Source organism: Limanda limanda, chromosome 19, assembly GCF_963576545.1.
Source record: "Limanda limanda chromosome 19, fLimLim1.1, whole genome shotgun sequence".
Lineage (NCBI taxonomy): Eukaryota > Metazoa > Chordata > Actinopteri > Pleuronectiformes > Pleuronectidae > Limanda > Limanda limanda.
Window position 1 is genome coordinate 21,771,941 of NC_083654.1, and position 18,777 is coordinate 21,790,717.

Below are 18,777 nucleotides of genomic sequence, written 5' to 3' on the forward strand. Positions count from 1 at the left end.
GAAATAATATAAACAATGAAATCAATGGAAACATATTAAATTCACTTGAGCTAAAATAAATCTGCTCTGTTTCCCATAAAAATAATAAATAAATAAATTCTACTGTTTTTCTTAATTCACGGGATTATTTTCAGATTTCATGTCATTAGTTTGCTTTTTCTTCCTGTAAAAAGAGAAACTAAGAAATATTAATCATTTATAATTAATAAAAACGAAAAAAATATTGATATAAAATTAACCATTTCAGAATTAAGTTGACGCTCATGTAGAAAACCAATAAACCTTTTTGCGTATTTAACTTTCCGTAATGACTCCTTGTTCGGAAGTTACACAATGATACGTCCAGTGAGTTTCGTCCAATCAACACGCGCCTCAGTTGATAGAACATTGTGCAGCCAATCAGACGTCGCATCGTCCACGGGGGGGGAGGGGTTTAACCGGCCATGCTCGCTCGACTCCTCCCAGTCCGAGAGCTGCAGGACAGGTCGCAGAGCTTCGGCCCAACGGACAACAGACGACACCACGTCCACATGTTCTTGTTCTAGTTGTTAAAGACATTCTTTCTGATAGAAGCTGTGAAGAAGAGACATCTTCATCAAGACATCCGGTTCTGACGCAGTTAACTTCTCTCCAGTCGCTGCACATTCATGTTTTATTGTTTGTTTCCTTTCAGTCGGTTGAATGTCAACACTTTCAGTTGTGACCTGAGATCTGATTCATTTTATTTGGAATAAAGAGGAAAGTTTTGAAAAGTTATGTTTGATTTTCCTTCCCATCTCTCCGGATAGAGAGAGACTTGGATCTCTGCCTCACCCGCAGCGAAACCATATTTCTTCATTCATGTTTTAAGGCAAAAATATTGAGTGTAAATAAGAACTGACTCCAGGTCTGGAAAGAGAAGCCAATGCAGAAGTGCCTGAAACATGTATTCTCTCAACCGACCAGCAGAGGGCGACTCCACTGGTTGTTTCTATTGAAGTCTATGAGAAAATGACTCAAAATAACTTCTCACCACATTAATAAATGTCAGTAAACATTTTTCCCGGGGAGGTTGAGATGTTCTCAATCTGTAGTTTCTCACACAAACACTCAGAACAGACTCAACAGGACAGAAGGAGATATTATATATAATTTTTAATATTCATAGATTTTATATGAGGGAGGAGTAGACGTCACTTTAAAATAACAAGGAAACTGAAGAACATATGAGACTCTAGATATTATTCAAAGTTGTTTATGTCTGGAGAAGATCTTCATTAATAAAGCATCATGTCTCAGTTTGTGAAAGTGGCTGAGGACTCGAGCTCAATCTGATCCAACTGGATTTCAGCCGCATGCTTTTTCTGGTTTCTCACAAATACTTTTTTGAGAATATTTGCAGGATTGATCGACCCAGGACTTCAGGTTCGTGGCTCCATATTTCTCCCCCATCCACACACAGTCCTGTCCATCAGGAGTATCCCATGCCCAGTTGTCTGGCTCGCCCTCACGCCAAAACGTCAAACTGTGAAACACAGAACCGGATCCATGAAAACCTTCATACTGACGTCGATGACAAAAAGTGTTTTCTCAATAACAAACTTTGGATCCAGTCGTGTGTCGTCCACCCAAAGCCATTCACCCTCTTTCTTTGTGTCTGTCAGTCCGATCCAGAACTTTTCCTCATCTTTTTCCATTTTTCCTCTCACTCTAGACTCCAGGAATCTCTGAAGAGCAGAAGGTGATTTATCTGTGACGATGTGATAAAATATGAGAACATCGACCTGCAGCAGTGTTTTATACCTGCTCCTCTCTGTTGTTTATCACAACCAGGTCTCCACTCATTGATGTGCATTGTTTTCTACTCTTATTCCAGGATGAAGTAACCCAGGAGAAGAAGTAGCACTTTCCTCCATGTGGCTCCCAGCCGTCCTCACACCTCGGACATGTTTCATCTTTGGAGAGATAACAGCAAAGGAAATCACTGGTTACTTTAGATCTGGAAGCTGCAGAGACTATGACTGTGAAGAGTTTTGAAAGACTGATGAAAGTTTGAGTTTGAGAGGGTGGTGGTTCACTGCCCTTGAGCAAGGCAGCTATTCTGCAACTGCAGTAACAGTCAATAGCTGTGTCTTAATCCAGGGGCAGTGACTACGCTGTCCCATATCAGAGGCTCCTTCAAATGGGGCCGACAGATGCATCCGTCTAACCCAGAGAAACAAAGGCTCCAACGGGTGGATCCTTCCTGTCCCAACCTATCCCAGAATGCATTGCACTCAGCTGACAAACCCTTTTTCAAAAGGTTGATGGAGCCGGCAGGCGTTGAGACGTCCGATGCTTCTCGTTATCACGCTTTAATTTAACTGAACATCGAATGGGACAAATGTTAAAATAAACCAAGGGGCACAAACTCTTTCTCATCTTGTCTAACTTCAGTTCTGTTGCTAGGCAACAGCAGTAAAGGCAGACATGAAAATCCTTTGTAGACGAGAACGTCTCATTTCTGTTCCCGACCCACCAGGACGCCTCCTTCGTGGGTCGGGTCGACCGCGTCCTCTGAAGGAAGCAGCCGCTGAACTGAGACACAGCTGAAGTGACTGAATCCATCAGTCCTTCACTGTTTCTTTAATCATCAGGAGAAGATAATGTGTGACTCACCTCTTACTGAAGGAGGTTTAGTCGGCTGCTCCACTTTGCTCGGTTCTGTCCCACTGAGTATTTCTGTTAAACAAAATGTAACTTTCATCAGAATCATCTGAACAGAGAAGAAGCAGAAATGTGAAGAAACTACTTTAAGAGGAAGTGACCTTGCTGTGGATGAAACCTTAAAACTTCAGAAACAAAATGAAGAAGTTTACCTGTGAGATTTTTTGCCTCATCTTGATATTTTTGGAGTCTCTTCTTTGTTTGAGTATTTTCATGAACTGATTAGAAAAAGACAATCTCATCAGTAAAGGTTAAACCTTCATTTGATAAACGAGTCAGTTCTTGATGACGAGCAGGAGAATCATTAACTTGACATGTTGTTAAATTCCATTTGTTGATTTTACATCAACACAAACAAACATCTAAAAGTAAAAGTTTTAATTTCAAGAAGATATTATGACTTGTTCTGAAAAGTTTACTTTTAGGAATCAAACTCACGGGTTACACCAAGAGCTGTGAGGGCAGCTGCCAGGAGAACACTGAGGACCAGCAGGACCACTCGCTCCCATGTGACCCCCGATCGCCTGCTTGATGCTGCAGGTTGTTCAACAGCAGAAGAGAAAGATGATGAAGATAAATGTCTAATATTCATAATGGTCTTTGAGATGAAGTCCCACTTTCATGTCTTTTGTTTTTACAGTCGACCAACGACCAACAGAAATCAACCCTAACAGATTAAAGAGCGAGTGTAGCCGACAGGAAGTAGAAGGCTCAAGTGTTTCTTTAGTAATTGACTATAAATATATCTTTTACCTTTCATAACTCTTCCTCTTTTCTTTTCTTTTATTTCAAACAACTGACTTAGCCACACACTTTTGTAGAGGAAACACACCAAGATGGTTTTTACAGCTTCTTTGAATCTTTCAACTAGAATTGAACTTCCTTTATCCTCGAACTAACGATGAACATTTACTCACAGAAGTGGCTTCAAACTGATGCAGTTTACATGAGGGTTAAAATCATTTAAAGGCAGAAAACACATTTTATTATGTGATTGAACTCAAGGTTCAGGACAGGAATGTTATTTTTTACTTTAGTATACACAACAATATGGCTGCAGCTAGCTTATGTTCATTATCATTTGATCTGCAGATTATTTTTCCTACAATACAAAGTCAGAAAATATTGAAAAGGTCTCAAGGTCATTAGCTGTGTCTTCAGAATGCACAATGAAAAACCAGAATAAATAAAAATCAATAATGTTGTTTTGTTTGGTCTTTTCCTTTAAAAAACTGTTGACACGATTGTTAAAATAGTTTCATGCAGTTTATCACTCACCAGGTCGCTGAGTTTCTGAATAGTTGACGTTGGAATAATCGGGTTCATCCATAGAGGGTGTGGCCACTGCAACACAAAAATATACATATATGCAGTGTTGGGAGTAACGGCGTTTAAGTATAACGGCGTTACTAACGGAGTTCTTTTTCAGTAACGGAGTAATCTAATTAATTACTTTTGTCATCGTTACAACGCCGTTATCGGTATTGATAATGTAAAGTGGCGCGTTACTACAATTTGGTTGAATGAAGCGGTCAGTCGGCGATCTCAACCGGCAGCGACTCCGCAGTCCCCGACCGGCCAGGGCTTACTCAGTCTCTCTCAGAGGTCCGCTCCTTAGTTTCGAGGGTTTCCACTGCCTCTCTTTCACTTCCTCCGCTATAGTGGTCACGCTGTTTGCCGGCTTCCTCCGCACTTCCGCTTTCTCCTGTCCCTTGCGACTCCTTCTCCACCAATGAATAGGCTTGACGTCGCTCGCTACGTCATCATCCGGCGACGGCTGTCAAACAACACTCTGGTGGGGGGGGGGTCTCTCGATCCGTTACAATATTACACCCCAGCTGCGTGGAGAGAGCTGTCTCACTGCACGCTCTGACTACAGCTCAAGACAGCGACAATGGCGACGAGCCAGGGAAATTCAAAAGTAGCGTTCAATAACTGGAAGTACCGGCACTACTTCTCACACTACTTAATGGCCAGATTTTCCTTTGTTTCTTTTTACCCAAGTTTACATTTGCACTTGAATTTTATTTTCAATATTTATTTTTATATGTTTTAATTCTATGCATCATATGGCAGGCTGCAATCTATTGAGTTCAAATAAATACCAAATGTTCTAAAATACTGTATATAGTGTTTTTATTCTTCAATCAGTTAATATAAACATCTTTGACGTTAAAGATGTTACAGAACGTAACAGCGTTATAAAACATGAAAAATAACGCCACAGTTACTTTGCTGAGTAACTAATTACTCTAACAATGTGGTAACTGAGGTACTAACTCAATTACTTTTTGGGAGAAGTAATTTGTAACTGTAACTAATTACTTTTTAGAAGTAACTTGAGCAACACTGCATATATGTACATTTATGTTCTGATGGTAAAAGTGTTCACGTTTCTGTCAAACAGAAAAACACAAGGGACGAATCCTGGAGACTTCTGGAATGTTTCAGTTTTACAAAATGGAAAAACAGGGAAGTCAAGTCCACCGAGTCAAAGACTGATGAAAATGAACAATTTCCAAATGAACAACTCACTGTTTTATCATCTCAAATTAATAATAATAATAATAATAATAATAATAATAATATAAAACAAGGTGTACACTCAGAATTCAGTATAATTCTTTAAAACTCACCATCTGTGTTTCCTCTCACTCTTGTGGACTTAATACTATAAAGAACTTCAGTTTCATCCATTTTCCTGCTGTGGGATCTGTCGAGGGAATTTCACCCAGACATATATCAAATGCTGTAAGAATTCACGAATCAAACACCACTCATAAACTAAGAACTTAGTTTTTACTTGCAAGGGAAGTCCGGACCTCTGAGTGGGTCGCAGCCAACTTCGACGGTACTTCCCATGCACAGCATATTTATTCGAAAGCTCAGTTACAAGTTATAGGTGGGGTTACATTTGCATACTAGACATAGCTTAATCGTCACATCTTTCAGAGGCGCGTTTCTCTGTCTCAGATACCTCCGCTTAAGGACTGAAAAACAGAAGTTCAGCTAGAGCACAGTTAGAGCAGGAAAGAGAAGTTCAGTCAGAGGGCAAGACTTTTTGTGGTTTTCTTTTGCAAGGCATGTTGTTGCACTAAGAGGTGCTAGCCTGCACCTCTTAGTCAGACACTTTGCATCAGCAGTACATTCAAAACATGATAACTTATATACAATTCTTCTAACAGGATCATCAGTGAGGATACATTTGGAAATAAATTAAGTTTTGTCAGTCACCAGCTCGAAAACTGTTCCAATCTTTCCTATCAGACTCAAATGTGCTGAAGGCTCTAAGAAGACGTCTAGTTCCTCCAGACCACATAAATAAGATAATTCACTTCCTCAAGTTTTGGTCAAACAGATATTTGTTGCTTTCTAACAGTGACGTCTCAGACGTGAGTGATGTTATTCAGTTTGAATGTTTCACGAAGGAAGTGAAGAAGTTGTTTATTTCAGGTAAGTTCAAATTTCCCTGTATTATTTAATACAATTATCTACATTACTCTGAAGTGTTTCCTTTGTCTCTGATTAGTATTCTCACTTTTTAGTATTTGAAGTATATTTTGAAGTCTAGACTTTTCATTTTCAACAATTATTTTGCGTATGACATATATTTTATATAGAGTTTGTTTACAAACAACATACATTTAAGCAAATTATGCTAAATAATATAAACAATGAAATCAATGGAAACATATTAAATTCACTTGAGCTAAAATAAATCTGCTCTGTTTCCCACAAAAAATCATAATTAATTCTACTGTTTTTCTTAATTCACGGGATTATTTTCAAGATTCATGTCGTTAGTTTGCTTTTTCTTCCTTCAAAAAAGAAAGTAAGAAATATTAATCATTTATAATTAATAAAAACCAAAAAAATATTGATATAAAATAAACTATTTCAGAATTAAGTTGACGCTCATGTAGAAAACCAATAAACCTTTCTACGTATTTAACTTTCCGTAATGACTCCTTGTTCGGAAGTTACACAATGACGCATCCAGTGAGTTTCGTCCAATCAACACGCTCCTCAGTTGATAGAACATCGTGACAGCCAATCAGACTCCGCATCGTCCACGCGGGGGGAGGGGTTTAACCGGCCATGCTCGCTCGACTCCTCCCAGTCCGAGAGCTGCAGGACAGAAGGTCGCAGAGCTTCGGCCCAACGGACAACAGACGACACCACGTCCACATGTTCTTGTTCTAGTTGTTAAAGACATTCTTTCTGATAGAAACTGTGAAGAAGAGACGTCTTCATCAAGACATCCGGTTCTGACGCAGTTAACTTCTCTCCAGTCGCTGCACATTCATGTTTTATTGTTTGTTTCCTTTCAGTCGGTTGAATGTCAACACTTTCAGTTGTGACCTGAGATCTGATTCATTTTATTTGGAATAAAGAAGAAAGTTTTGAAAAGTTATGTTTGATTTTCCTTCCCATCTCTCCGGATAGAGAGAGACTTGGATCTCTGCCTCACCCGCAGCGAAACCATATTTCTTCATTCATGTTTTAAGTCAAAACTATAGAGTGTAAATAAGAACTGACTCCAGGTCTGGAAAGAGAAGCCAATGCAGAAGTGCCTGAAACTTGTATTCTCTCAACCGACCAGCAGAGGGCGACTCCACTGGTTGTTTCTATAGAAGTCTATGAGAAAATGACTAAAAAAAACTTCTCATCACATTAATAAATGTCAGTAAACATTGTTCCCGAAGAGGTTGAGATGTTCTCAATCTCTAGTTTCTCACACAAACACTCAGAACAGACTCAACAGGACAGAAGGAGATATTATATATAATTTTTAATATTCATAGATTTTATATGAGGGAGGAGTAGACATCACTTTAAAATAACAAGGAAACTGAAGAACATATGAGACTCTAGATATTATTCAAAGTTGTTTATGTCTGGAGAAGATCTTCATTAATAAAGCATCAAGTCTCAGTTTGTGAAAGTGGCTGAAGACTCGAGCTCAATCTGATCCAACTGGATTTCAGGCTCATGCTTTATCTGGTTTCTCACAAATACTTTTTTGAAGCCTTCCGCAGTGTTCGTCGCTCCAGATCTTCAGGTCCTCGGCTCCTTTTTTCTCCCCCATCCTCACACAGTCCTCCCCTATCCAGCGTCCATCAGGATTTGTCCTCTGCCTGTTGTCTGGCTGCCCCTCACGCCAAAACGTCAAACTGTGAAACACAGAACCGGATCCATGAAAACCTTCATACTGACGTCGATGACAAAAAGTGTTTTCTCAATAACAAACCTTGTATTCAGTCGTGTGTCGTCCACCCAAAGCCATTCACCCTCTTTCTTTGAGTCTGTCAGTCCGATCCAGAACCTTCCCTCCTCTTTTTTCATATTTTCACTCACTCTTGACACCAGGAATTCCTGAAGAGGAGAAGTTGATTTATCTGTGACGATGTGATCAAACATGAGAACATCGACCTGCAGCAGTGTTTTATACCTGCTCCTCTCTGTTGTTTATCACAACCAGGTCTCCACTCATTGATGTGCATTGTTTTCTACTCTGAGTCCAGTATAACCAAACGGAGGAGAAGAAGTAGCACTTTCCTCCATGTGGCTCCCAGCCGTCCTCACACCTCGGACATGTTTCATCTTTGGAGAGATAACAGCAAAGGAAATCACTGGTTACTTTAGATCTGGAAGCTGCAGTGACTTTGAATGTGAAGAGTTTTGAAAGACTGATGAAAGTTTGAGTTTGAGAGGGTGGTGGTACACTGCCCTTGAGCAAGGCAGCTATTCTGCAACTGCAGTTACAGTCAATAGCTGTGTCTTAATCCAGGGGCAGTGACTACGCTGTCCCATATCAGAGGCTCCTTCAAATGGGGCCGACAGATGCATCCGTCTAACCCAGAGAAACAAAGGCTCCAACGGGTGGATCCTTCCTGTCCCAACCTATCCCAGAATGCATTGCACTCAGGTGACAAACCCTTTTTCAAAAGGTTGATGGAGCCGGCAGGCGTTGAGACGTCCGATGCTTCTCGTTATCACGCTTTAATTTAACTGAACATCTAATGGGACAAATGTTAAAATAAACCAAGGGGCACAAACTCTTTCTCATCTTGTCTAACTTCAGTTCGGTTGCTAGGCAACATCGCTAAGGGCAAACACGAGCATGGAAATCCTTTGTGGACGAGAACGTCTCATTTCTGTTCCCGACCCACCAGGACGCCTCCTTCGTGGGTCGGGTCGACCGCGTCCTCTGAAGGAAGCAGCCGCTGAACTGAGACACAGCTGAAGTGACTGAATCCATCAGTCCTTCACTGTTTCTTTAATCATCAGGAGAAGATAATGTGTGACTCACCTCTTACTGAAGGAGGTTTAGTCGGCTGCTCCACTTTGCACGGTTCTGTCCCACTGAGTATTTCTGTTAAACAAAATGTAACTTTCATCAGAATCATCTGAACAGAGAAGAAGCAGAAATGTGAAGAAACTACTTTAAGAGGAAGTGACCTTGCTGCGGATGAAACCTTAAAACTTCAGAAACAAAATGAAGAAGTTTACCTGTGAGATTTTTTGCCTCATCTTGATATTTTTGGAGACTCTTCTTGGTTTGAGTATTTTCATGAACTGATTAGAAAAAGACAATCTCATCAGTAAAGGTTAAACCTTCATTTGATAAACGAGTCAGTTCTTGATGACGAGCAGGAGAATCATTAACTTGACATGTTGTTAAATTCCATTTGTTGATTTTACATCAACACAAACAAACATCTAAAAGTAAAAGTTTTAATTTCAAGAAGATATTATGACTTGTTCTGAAAAGTTTACTTTTAGGAATCAAACTCACGGGTTACACCAAGAGCTGTGAGGGCAGCTGCCAGGAGAACACTGAGGACCAGCAGGACCACTCGCTCCCATGTGACCCCCGATCGCCTGCTTGATGCTGCAGGTTGTTCAACAGCAGAAGAGAAAGAAGATGCAGATAAATGTCTAATATTCATAACAGTCTTTAAAGATGAAGTCCCACTTTCATATCTTTTGTTTTTACAGTCGACCAACGACCAACAGAAATCAACCCTAACAGATTAAAGAGCGAGTGTAGCCGACAGGAAGTAGAAGGCTCAAGTGTTTCTTTGGAGTTGACTATAAATATTTCTCGGACCTTTCATAACGGTCACTTCCTCATTTTTTTTTTTCACACCTGTGACTTATTCTCACACTTTTGTACAGGAAACACACGCTGACAGTTTTTAACACCTCTCTCTTAATCTTTTAAATAGAATTGAACTTCCTTTTTACTCAAACTATCGATGAGCATTTATTCACAGAAGTGGTTCTAACCTGATGCAATGTACATGAGGATCAAAATCATTTAAAGATAGAAAACACATTTTATTATGTAATTGAACTCAAGGTTTAGAAAGGAATGTTCTTTTACTTTAGTATACACAACAATATGGCTGCAACTGACTTATGTTCATTATCATTTGATCTGCAGATTATTTTTTCCTACAATACAAAGTCAGAAAATATTGAAACGGTCTTCAGGTCATTAGTGGTGTCTTCAGAATCAACAATCAAAAACGAGAAGAAATGAAAATCAATAATGTTTTTTTTTTTTGTCATTTCATTTCCTTTGAAAAACATGTGACACGATTGTTAAAATAGTTCCGTGCAGTTTATCACTCACCAGGTCGCTGAGTTTCTGAGTAATTGATGTTGCAATAAGTGGGTTCATCCATAGAGGGTGTGGCCACTGCAACACAAAAATATGCATATATGAACATTTATGTTCTGCTGGTTAAAGTATTCATGTTTCTGTCAAACAGAAAAACACAAGGGACGAATCCTGGAGACTTCTGGAATGTTTCAGTTTTACAAAATGGAAAAACAGTGAAGTCAAGTCCACTGAGTCAAAGACGGATGAAAATGAACAATTACCAAATGAACAACTCACTATTTTAACTCCTGAAATTACCAATAATTATAATGATAATAATAATAGTATTATAAAACAATGTGTACACTCAGAATTCAGTATAATACTTTAAAACTCACCATCTGTGTTTCCTCTCGCTCTTTTGAACTTAATATTTTGAAGAACTTCAGCTTCATCCATTTTCCTGCTGTGGGATCATCAGTGAGGATACATTTTGAAATAAATTTAGTTTTGTCTGACACCAGCTCGAAAACTGTTCTAATCTTTCCTGTCAGACTCAAATGTGCTGAAGGCTCTAAGAAGACGTCTAGTTCCTCCAGATCAGATCATTAACATATTTCACTTCCTCAAGTTCTGCTCAAACAGATATTTGTTGCTTTCTAACAGTGACGTCTCAGACGTGAGTGATGTTATTCAGTTTGAATGTTTCACAAAGGAAGTGAAGAAGTTGTTTATTTCGAGTTATTCAAAATTATCGATTATTTTCTAATACAATTACATACATTACTATGAAGTTTTCCTTTGTCTATGATTAGTATTCTCACTTTTTAGTATTTGAAGTATATTTTGAAGTCAAGACTTTTCATTTTCAACAATTATTTTGTGTATGATATATATTTTATATAGAGTTTGTCCACAAATAACATAAATTTAAGCAAATTATGCTAAATAATATAAACAATGAAATCAATGGAAACATAATAAATTCACTTGAGCTAAAATAAATCTGCTCTGTTTCCCATAAAAAATCATAATTAATTCTACTGTTTTCTTAATTCACGGGATTATTTTCAGATTTCATGTCATTAGTTTGCTTTTTCTTCCTTCAAAAGAGAAACTAAAAAATATTAATCATTTATAATTAATAAAAACGAAAAAAATATTGATATAAAATTAACCATTTCAGAATTAAGTTGACGCTCATGTAGAAAACCAATAAACCTTTTTACGTATTTAACTTTCCGTAATGACTCCTTGTTCGGAAGTTACACAATGACGCGTCCAGTGAGTTTCGTCCAATCAACACGCGCCTCAGTTGATAGAACATCGTGACAGCCAATCAGACGCCGCATCGTCCACGGGGGGGGAGGGGTTTAACCGGCCATGCTCGCTCGACTCCTCCCAGTCCGAGAGCTGCAGGACAGAAGGTCGCAGAGCTTCGGCCCAACGGACAACAGACGACACCACGTCCACATGTTCTTGTTCTAGTTGTTAAAGACATTCTTTCTGATAGAAGCTGTGAAGAAGAGACATCTTCATCAAGACATCCGGTTCTGACGCAGTTAACTTCTCTCCAGTCGCTGCACATTCATGTTTTATTGTTTGTTTCCTTTCAGTCGGTTGAATGTCAACACTTTCAGTTGTGACCTGAGATCTGATTCATTTTATTTGGAATAAAGAAGAAAGTTTTGAAGAGTTATGTTTGATTTTCCTTCCCATCTCTCCGGATAGAGAGAGACTTGGATCTCTGCCTCACCCTCAGGGAAACCATATTTCTACATTCATGTTTCAAGTCAAAACTATTGAGTGTAAATAAGAACTGACTCCAGGTCTGGAAAGAGAAGCCAATGCAGAAGTGCCTGAAACATGTATTCTCTCAACCGACCAGCAGAGGGCGACTCCACTGGTTGTTTCTATAGAAGTCTATGAGAAAATGACTCAAAATAACTTCTCACCACATTAATAAATGTCAGTAAACATTTTTCCAGAGGAGGTTGAGATGTTCTCAATCTGTAGTTTCTCACACAAACACTCAGAACAGACTCAACAGGACAGAAGGAGATATTACATATAATCTTTAATATTCATAGATTTTATATGAGGGAGGAGTAGACGTCACTTTAAAATCACAAGGAAACTGAAGAACATATGAGACTCTAGATATTATTCAAAGTTGTTTATGTCTGGAGAAGATCTTCATTAATAAAGCATCAAGTCTCAGTTTGTGAAAGTGGCTGAGGACTCGAGCTCAATCTGATCCAACTGGATTTCAGGCTCATGCTTTTTCTATTTCTCACAAATATATTTTTGAAAATATTTGCAGGATTGATCGACCCAGGACTTCAGGTTCGTGGCTCCGTCTTTCTCCCCCATCCTCACACAGTCCTGTCCATCAGGAGTATCCCATGCCTCGTTGTCTGGCTCGCCCTCACGCCAAAACGTCAAACTGTGAAACACAGAATCGGATCCATGAAAACCTTCATACTGACGTCAATGACAAAAAGTGTTTTCTCAATAACAAACCTTGTATCCAGTCGTGTGTCGTCCACCCAAAGCCATTCACCCTCTTTCTTTGAGTCTGTCAGTCCGATCCAGAACTTGTCGTTATGAGTGTACATTTTTACTCTCAGTCTAGACTCCAGGAATCTCTGAAGAGGAGAAGGTGATTTATCTGTGACGATGTGATAAAATATGAGAACATCGACCTGCAGCAGTGTTTTATACCTGCTCCTCTCTGTTGTTTATCACAACCAGGTCTCCTCTCATTAAGATGCAGTGTGTTCTACTCTGAGTCCAGGATGAAGTAACCCAGGAGAAGAAGTAGCACTTTCCTCCATGTGGCTCCCAGCCGTCCTCACACCTCAGACATGTTTCAACTTTGGAGAGATAACAGCAAAGGAAATCACTGGTTACTTTAGATCTGGAAGCTGCAGTGACTTTGAATGTGAAGAGTTTTGAAAGACTGATGAAAGTTTGAGTTTGAGAGGGTGGTGGTACACTGCCCTTGAGCAAGGCAGCTGTTCTGCAACTACAGTTCCAGTCAATAGCTGTGTCTTAATCCAGGGGCAGTGACTACGCTGTCCCATATCAGAGGCTCCTTCAAATGGGGCCGACAAATGCATCCGTCTAACCCAGAGAAACAAAGGCTCCAACGGGTGGATCCTTCCTGTCCCAACCTATCCCAGAATGCATTGCACTCAGCTGACAAACCCTTTTTCAAAAGGTTGATGGAGCCGGCAGGCGCTGAGACGTCCGATGCTTCTCGTTATCACGCTTTTATTTAACTGAACATCTAATGGGACAAATATTAAAATAAACCAAGGGGCATAAACTCTTTCTCATCTTGTCTCACTTCAGTTCTGTTGCTAGGCAACAGCAGTAAGGGCAGACACGAGCATGGAAGTCCTTTGTGGACGATAATGTCTCATTTCAGATTTCAAGAAGTGTTTGGACAGATTTTATGACTCATTCTGAAAAATTTACTTTTAGGAATCAAACTCACGGGTTACACCAAGAGCTGTGAGGGCAGCTGCCAGGAGAACACTGAGGACCAGCAGGGCCACTCGCTCCCATGTGACCCCCGATCGCCTGCTTGATGCTGCAGGTTGTTCAACAGCAGAAGAGAAAGATGATGAGGATACATGTCTAATATTCATAACAGTCTTTAAAGATGAAGTCCCACTTTCATGTATGTTGTTTTTACAGTCAACCAACGACCAACAGAAATCAACCCTAACAGATTAAAGAGCGATTGCAGCTGAAAGGAAGTAGAAGGCTCGACTGTTTCTCCGGAGTTGACTATAAATATTTCTCTGTCAGTTCCTCATTTTTTTTCTATTTTTTCACACCTTTGACTTATTCTCACGCTTCTGTAGAAGAAACACAAGCTGACAGTTTTGACCTCTTCTCTTAATCTTTTAAATAGAATTGAACTTCGTTTTTCCTCGAACTAACGATGAACATTTACTCACAGAAGTGGCTTCAAACTGATGCAGTTTACATGAGGGTTAAAATCATTTAAAGGCAGAAAACACATTTTATTGTGTGATTGAACTCAAGGTTCAGGACAGGAATGTTATATTTTACTTTAGTATACACAACAATATGGCTGCAACTGACTTATGTTCATTATCATTTGATCTGCAGATTATTTTTCCTACAATACAAAGTCAGAAAATATTGAAAAGGTCTTCAGGTCATTAGTGGTGTCTTCAGAATCAACAATGAAAAACCAGAACAAATAAAAATCAATATTGTTTTTATTTTTGGTCTTTTCCTTTGAAAACGTGTGACACGATTGTTAAAATAGTTCCGTGCAGTTTATCACTCACCAGGTCGCTGAGTCTCTGAGTAATTGACGTTGGTATAATCGGGTTCATCTGTAGAGGGTGTGGCCACTGCAACACAAAAATATACATATATGTACATTTATGTTCTGCTGGTTAAAGTATTCATGTTTCTGTCAAACAGAAAAACACAAGGGACGAATCCTGGAGACTTCTGGAATGTTTCAGTTTTACAAAATGGAAAAACAGGGAAGTCAAGTCCACCGAGTCAAAAACTGATGAAAATGAACAATTACCAAATGAACAACTCACTATTTTAACTCCTGAAATTACCAATAATTATAATGATAATAATAATAGTATTATTAAACAATGTGTACACTCAGAATTCAGTATAATACTTTAAAACTCACCATCTGTGTTTCCTCTCGCTCTTTTGAACTTAATATTTTGAAGAACTTCAGCTTCATCCATCTTCCTGCTGTGGGATCATCAGTGAGGATACATTTTGAAATAAATTTAGTTTTGTCTGACACCAGCTCGAAAACTGTTCTTTTCTTTCCTGTCAGACTCAAATGTGCTGAAGGCTCTAAGAAGACGTCTAGTTCCTCCAGATCAGATCATTAACATATTTCACTTCCTCAAGTTCTGCTCAAACAGATATTTGTTGCTTTCTAGCAGTGACGTCTCAGACCTGAGTGATGTTATTCAGTTTGAATGTTTCATGAAGGAAGTGAAAAAGTTGTTTATTTCGAGTAAGTTCAAATTTCCCTGTATTATTTAATACAATTATCTACATTACTCTGAAGTGTTTCCTTTGTCTATGATTAGTATTCTCCCTTTTTAGTATTTGAAGTATATTTTGATGTCAAGACTTTTAATTTTCAACAATTATTTTGCGTATGATATATAATTTATATAGAGTTTGTATACAAATAACATAGATTTAAGCAAATTATGCGAAATAATATAAACAATGAAATCAATGGAAACATATTAAATTCACTTGAGCTAAAATAAATCTGCTCTGTTTCCCATAAAAAAATCATAATTAATTCTACTCTTTTTCTTTATTCACGGGATTATTTTCAGATTTCATGTCATTAGTTTGCTTTTTCTTCCTTCAAAAAAGAAACTAAGAAATATTAATCATTTATAATTAATAAAAAAGCAAAAAAATATTGATATAAAATAAACTATTTCAGAATTAAGTTGACGCTCATGTAGAAAACCAATAAACCTTTTTACGTTTTTAACTTTCAGTAATGACTCCTTGTTCGGAAGTTACACAATGACACGTCCAGTGAGTTTCGTCCAATCAACACGCTCCTCAGTTGATAGAACATCGTGACAGCCAATCAGACGCCGCATCGTCCATGCAGGGGGAGGGGTTTAACCGGCCATGCTCGCTCGACTCCTCCCAGTCCGAGAGCTGCAGGACAGAAGGTCGCAGAGCTTCGGCCCAACGGACAACAGACGACACCACGTCCACATGTTCTTGTTCTAGTTGTTAAAGACATTCTTTCTGATAGAAGCTGTGAAGAAGAGACATCTTCATCAAGACATCCGGTTCTGACGCAGTTAACTTCTCTCCAGTCGCTGCACATTCATGTTTTATTGTTTGTTTCCTTTCAGTCGGTTGAATGTCAACACTTTCAGTTGTGACCTGAGATCTGCGTCATTTTATTTGGAATAAAGAAGAAAGTTTTGAAAAGTAATGTTTGATTTTCCTTCCCATCTCTCCGGATAGAGAGAGACTTGGATCTCTGCCTCACCCGCAGCGAAACCATATTTCTTCATTCATGTTTTAAGTCAAAACTATTTAGTGTAAATAAGAACTGACTCCAGGTCTGTAGAGAGAAGCCAATGCAGAAGAGCCTGAAACTTGTATTCTCTCAACCGACCAGCAGAGGGCGACTCCACTGGTTGTTTCTATAGAAGTCTATGAGAAAATGACTCAAAATAACTTCTGACCACATTAATAAATGTCAGTAAACATTTTTCCCGAAGAGGTTGAGATGTTCTCAATCTCTAGTTTCTCACACAAACACTCAGAATAGACTCAACAGGAAAGAAGGAGATATTATATATAATCTTTAATATTCATAGATTTTATATGAGGGAGGAGTAGACGTCACTTTAAAATAACAAGGAAACTGAAGAACATATGAGACTCTAGATATTATACAGAGTTGTTTCTGTCTGGAGAAGATCTTAATTAATAAAGCATCATGTCTCAGTTTGTGAAAGTGGCTGAGGACTCGAGCTCAATCTGATCCAACTGGATTTCAGGCTCATGCTTTTTCTGGTTTCTCACAAATATATTTTTGAGACGTTCCGCAGGATTTATCAAACCAGGACATCAGGTATTCTTTCCCCATCCTCACACAGTCCTCTCCATCAGGTTTCTCCCCTCTCCAGTCGTCTGGATTGTTGCCAAGCCAAAACTTCACACTGGAAAACACAGAACCTGATCCATGAAAACCTTCATACTGACGTCGATGACAAAAAGTGTTTTCTCAATAACAAACCTTGAATCCAGTCGTGTGTCGTCCACCCAAAGCCATTCACCCTTGTTCTTTGAGTCTGTCAGTCCGATCCAGAACTTGTCATCAGTGTCCATTTTTCCTCTCACTCTAGACTCCAGGAATCTCTGAAGAGGAGAATGTGATTTATCTGTGACGATGTGATCAAACATGAGAACATCGACCTGCAGCAGTGTTTTATACCTGCTCCTCTCTGTTGTTTATCACAACCAGGTCTCCACTCATTGATATGCATTGTGTTCTACTCTCATTCCAGGTTAAAGTAACCGAGGAGAAGAAGTAGCACTTTCCTCCATGTGGCTCCCAGCCGTCCTCACACCTCGGACATGTTTCATCTTTGGAGAGATAACAGCAAAGGAAATCATTGGTTACTTTAGATCTGGAAGCTGCAGTGACTTTGAATGTGAAGAGTTTTGAAAAACTGATGAAAGTTTGAGTTTGAGAGGGTGGGGGTACACTGCCCTTGAGCAAGGCAGCTATTCTGCAACTGCAGTTCCAGTCAATAGCTGTGTCTTAATCCAGGGGCAGTGACTACGCTGTCCCATATCAGAGGCTCCTTCAAATGGGGCCGACAGATGCATCCGTCTAACCCAGAGAAACAAAGGCTCCAACGGGTGGATCCTTCCTGTCCCAACCTATCCCAGAATGCATTGCACTCAGCTGACAAACCCTTTTTCAAAAGGTTGATGGAGCCGGCAGGCGTTGAGACGTCCGATGCTTCTCCTTATCACGCTTTAATTTAACTGAACATCTAATGGGACAAATATTAAAATAAACCAAGGGGTATAAACTATTTCGCATCTTGTCTCACTTCAGTTCTGTTGCTAGGCAACAGCAGTAAGGGCAGACACGAGCAAGGAAGTCCTTTGTGGACGATAATGTCTCATTTCAGATTTCAAGAAGTGTTTGGACAGATTTTATGACTCATTCTGAAAAATGTACTTTTAGGAATCAAACTCACGGGTTACACCAAGAGCTGTGAGGGCAGCTGCCAGGAGAACACTGAGGACCAGCAGGGCCACTCGCTCCCATGTGACCCCCGATCGCCTGCTTGATGCTGCAGGTTGTTCAACAGCAGAAGAGAAAGATGATGAGGATACATGTCTAATATTCATAATGGTCTTTAAAGATGAAGTCCCACTTTCATGTATGTTGTTTTTACAGTCGACCAACGACCAACAGAAATCAACCCTAACAGATTAAAGAGCGAGTGTAGCCGACAGGAAGTAGAAGGCTCAAGTGTTTCTTTGGAGTTGACTATAAATATTTCTCGGACCTTTCATAACGGTCACTTCCTCATTTTTTTTTTTCACACCTGTGACTTATTCTCACACCTTTGTACAGGAAACACACGCTGACAGTTTTTAACACCTCTCTCTTAATCTTTTAAATAGAATTGAACTTCCTTTTTACTCAAACTATCGATGAGCATTTATTCACAGAAGTGGTTCTAACCTGATGCAATGTACATGAGGATCAAAATCATTTAAAGATAGAAAACACATTTTATTATGTAATTGAACTCAAGGTTTAGACAGGAATGTTCTTTTACTTTAGTATACACAACAATATGGCTGCAACTGACTTATGTTCATTATCATTTGATCTGCAGATTATTTTTTCCTACAATACAAAGTCAGAAAATATT

General features: G+C 39.2%; 3 protein-coding genes across 3 annotated transcripts; all 3 read right to left on the reverse strand.

Moving 5' to 3' along the window:
* Nucleotides 1–1,661: 1,661 nt before the first annotated feature.
* LOC133025757 (C-type lectin domain family 7 member A-like) lies at nt 1,662–5,863 on the reverse strand (the record flags this gene model as incomplete). The annotated part of the gene is made up of 8 exons (XM_061092499.1): nt 5,489–5,863; nt 5,322–5,398; nt 3,964–4,029; nt 3,124–3,219; nt 2,838–2,903; nt 2,638–2,700; nt 1,783–1,934; nt 1,662–1,706 (listed from the first exon to the last, which is right to left on the reverse strand). Coding segments are annotated over exons 1-8 (633 nt in total), but the record flags the coding sequence as incomplete, so codon positions are not given.
* Nucleotides 5,864–12,402: 6,539 nt separating this feature from the next.
* On the reverse strand, nt 12,403–15,057 carry LOC133025758 (hepatic lectin-like). The gene is made up of 6 exons (XM_061092500.1): nt 14,997–15,057; nt 14,629–14,694; nt 13,800–13,895; nt 13,022–13,173; nt 12,821–12,945; nt 12,403–12,743 (listed from the first exon to the last, which is right to left on the reverse strand). Exons 1-6 carry the CDS (start codon nt 15,055–15,057, stop codon nt 12,584–12,586), a joined length of 660 nt encoding a protein of 219 aa, XP_060948483.1. The 3' UTR covers nt 12,403–12,583.
* A 1,653-nt stretch (nt 15,058–16,710) lies between these two features.
* On the reverse strand, nt 16,711–18,161 carry LOC133025759 (C-type lectin domain family 4 member E-like). The gene is made up of 4 exons (XM_061092501.1): nt 18,091–18,161; nt 17,313–17,550; nt 17,115–17,236; nt 16,711–17,037 (listed from the first exon to the last, which is right to left on the reverse strand). Exons 1-4 carry the CDS (start codon nt 18,159–18,161, stop codon nt 16,878–16,880), a joined length of 591 nt encoding a protein of 196 aa, XP_060948484.1. The 3' UTR covers nt 16,711–16,877.
* Nucleotides 18,162–18,777: the final 616 nt, after the last annotated feature.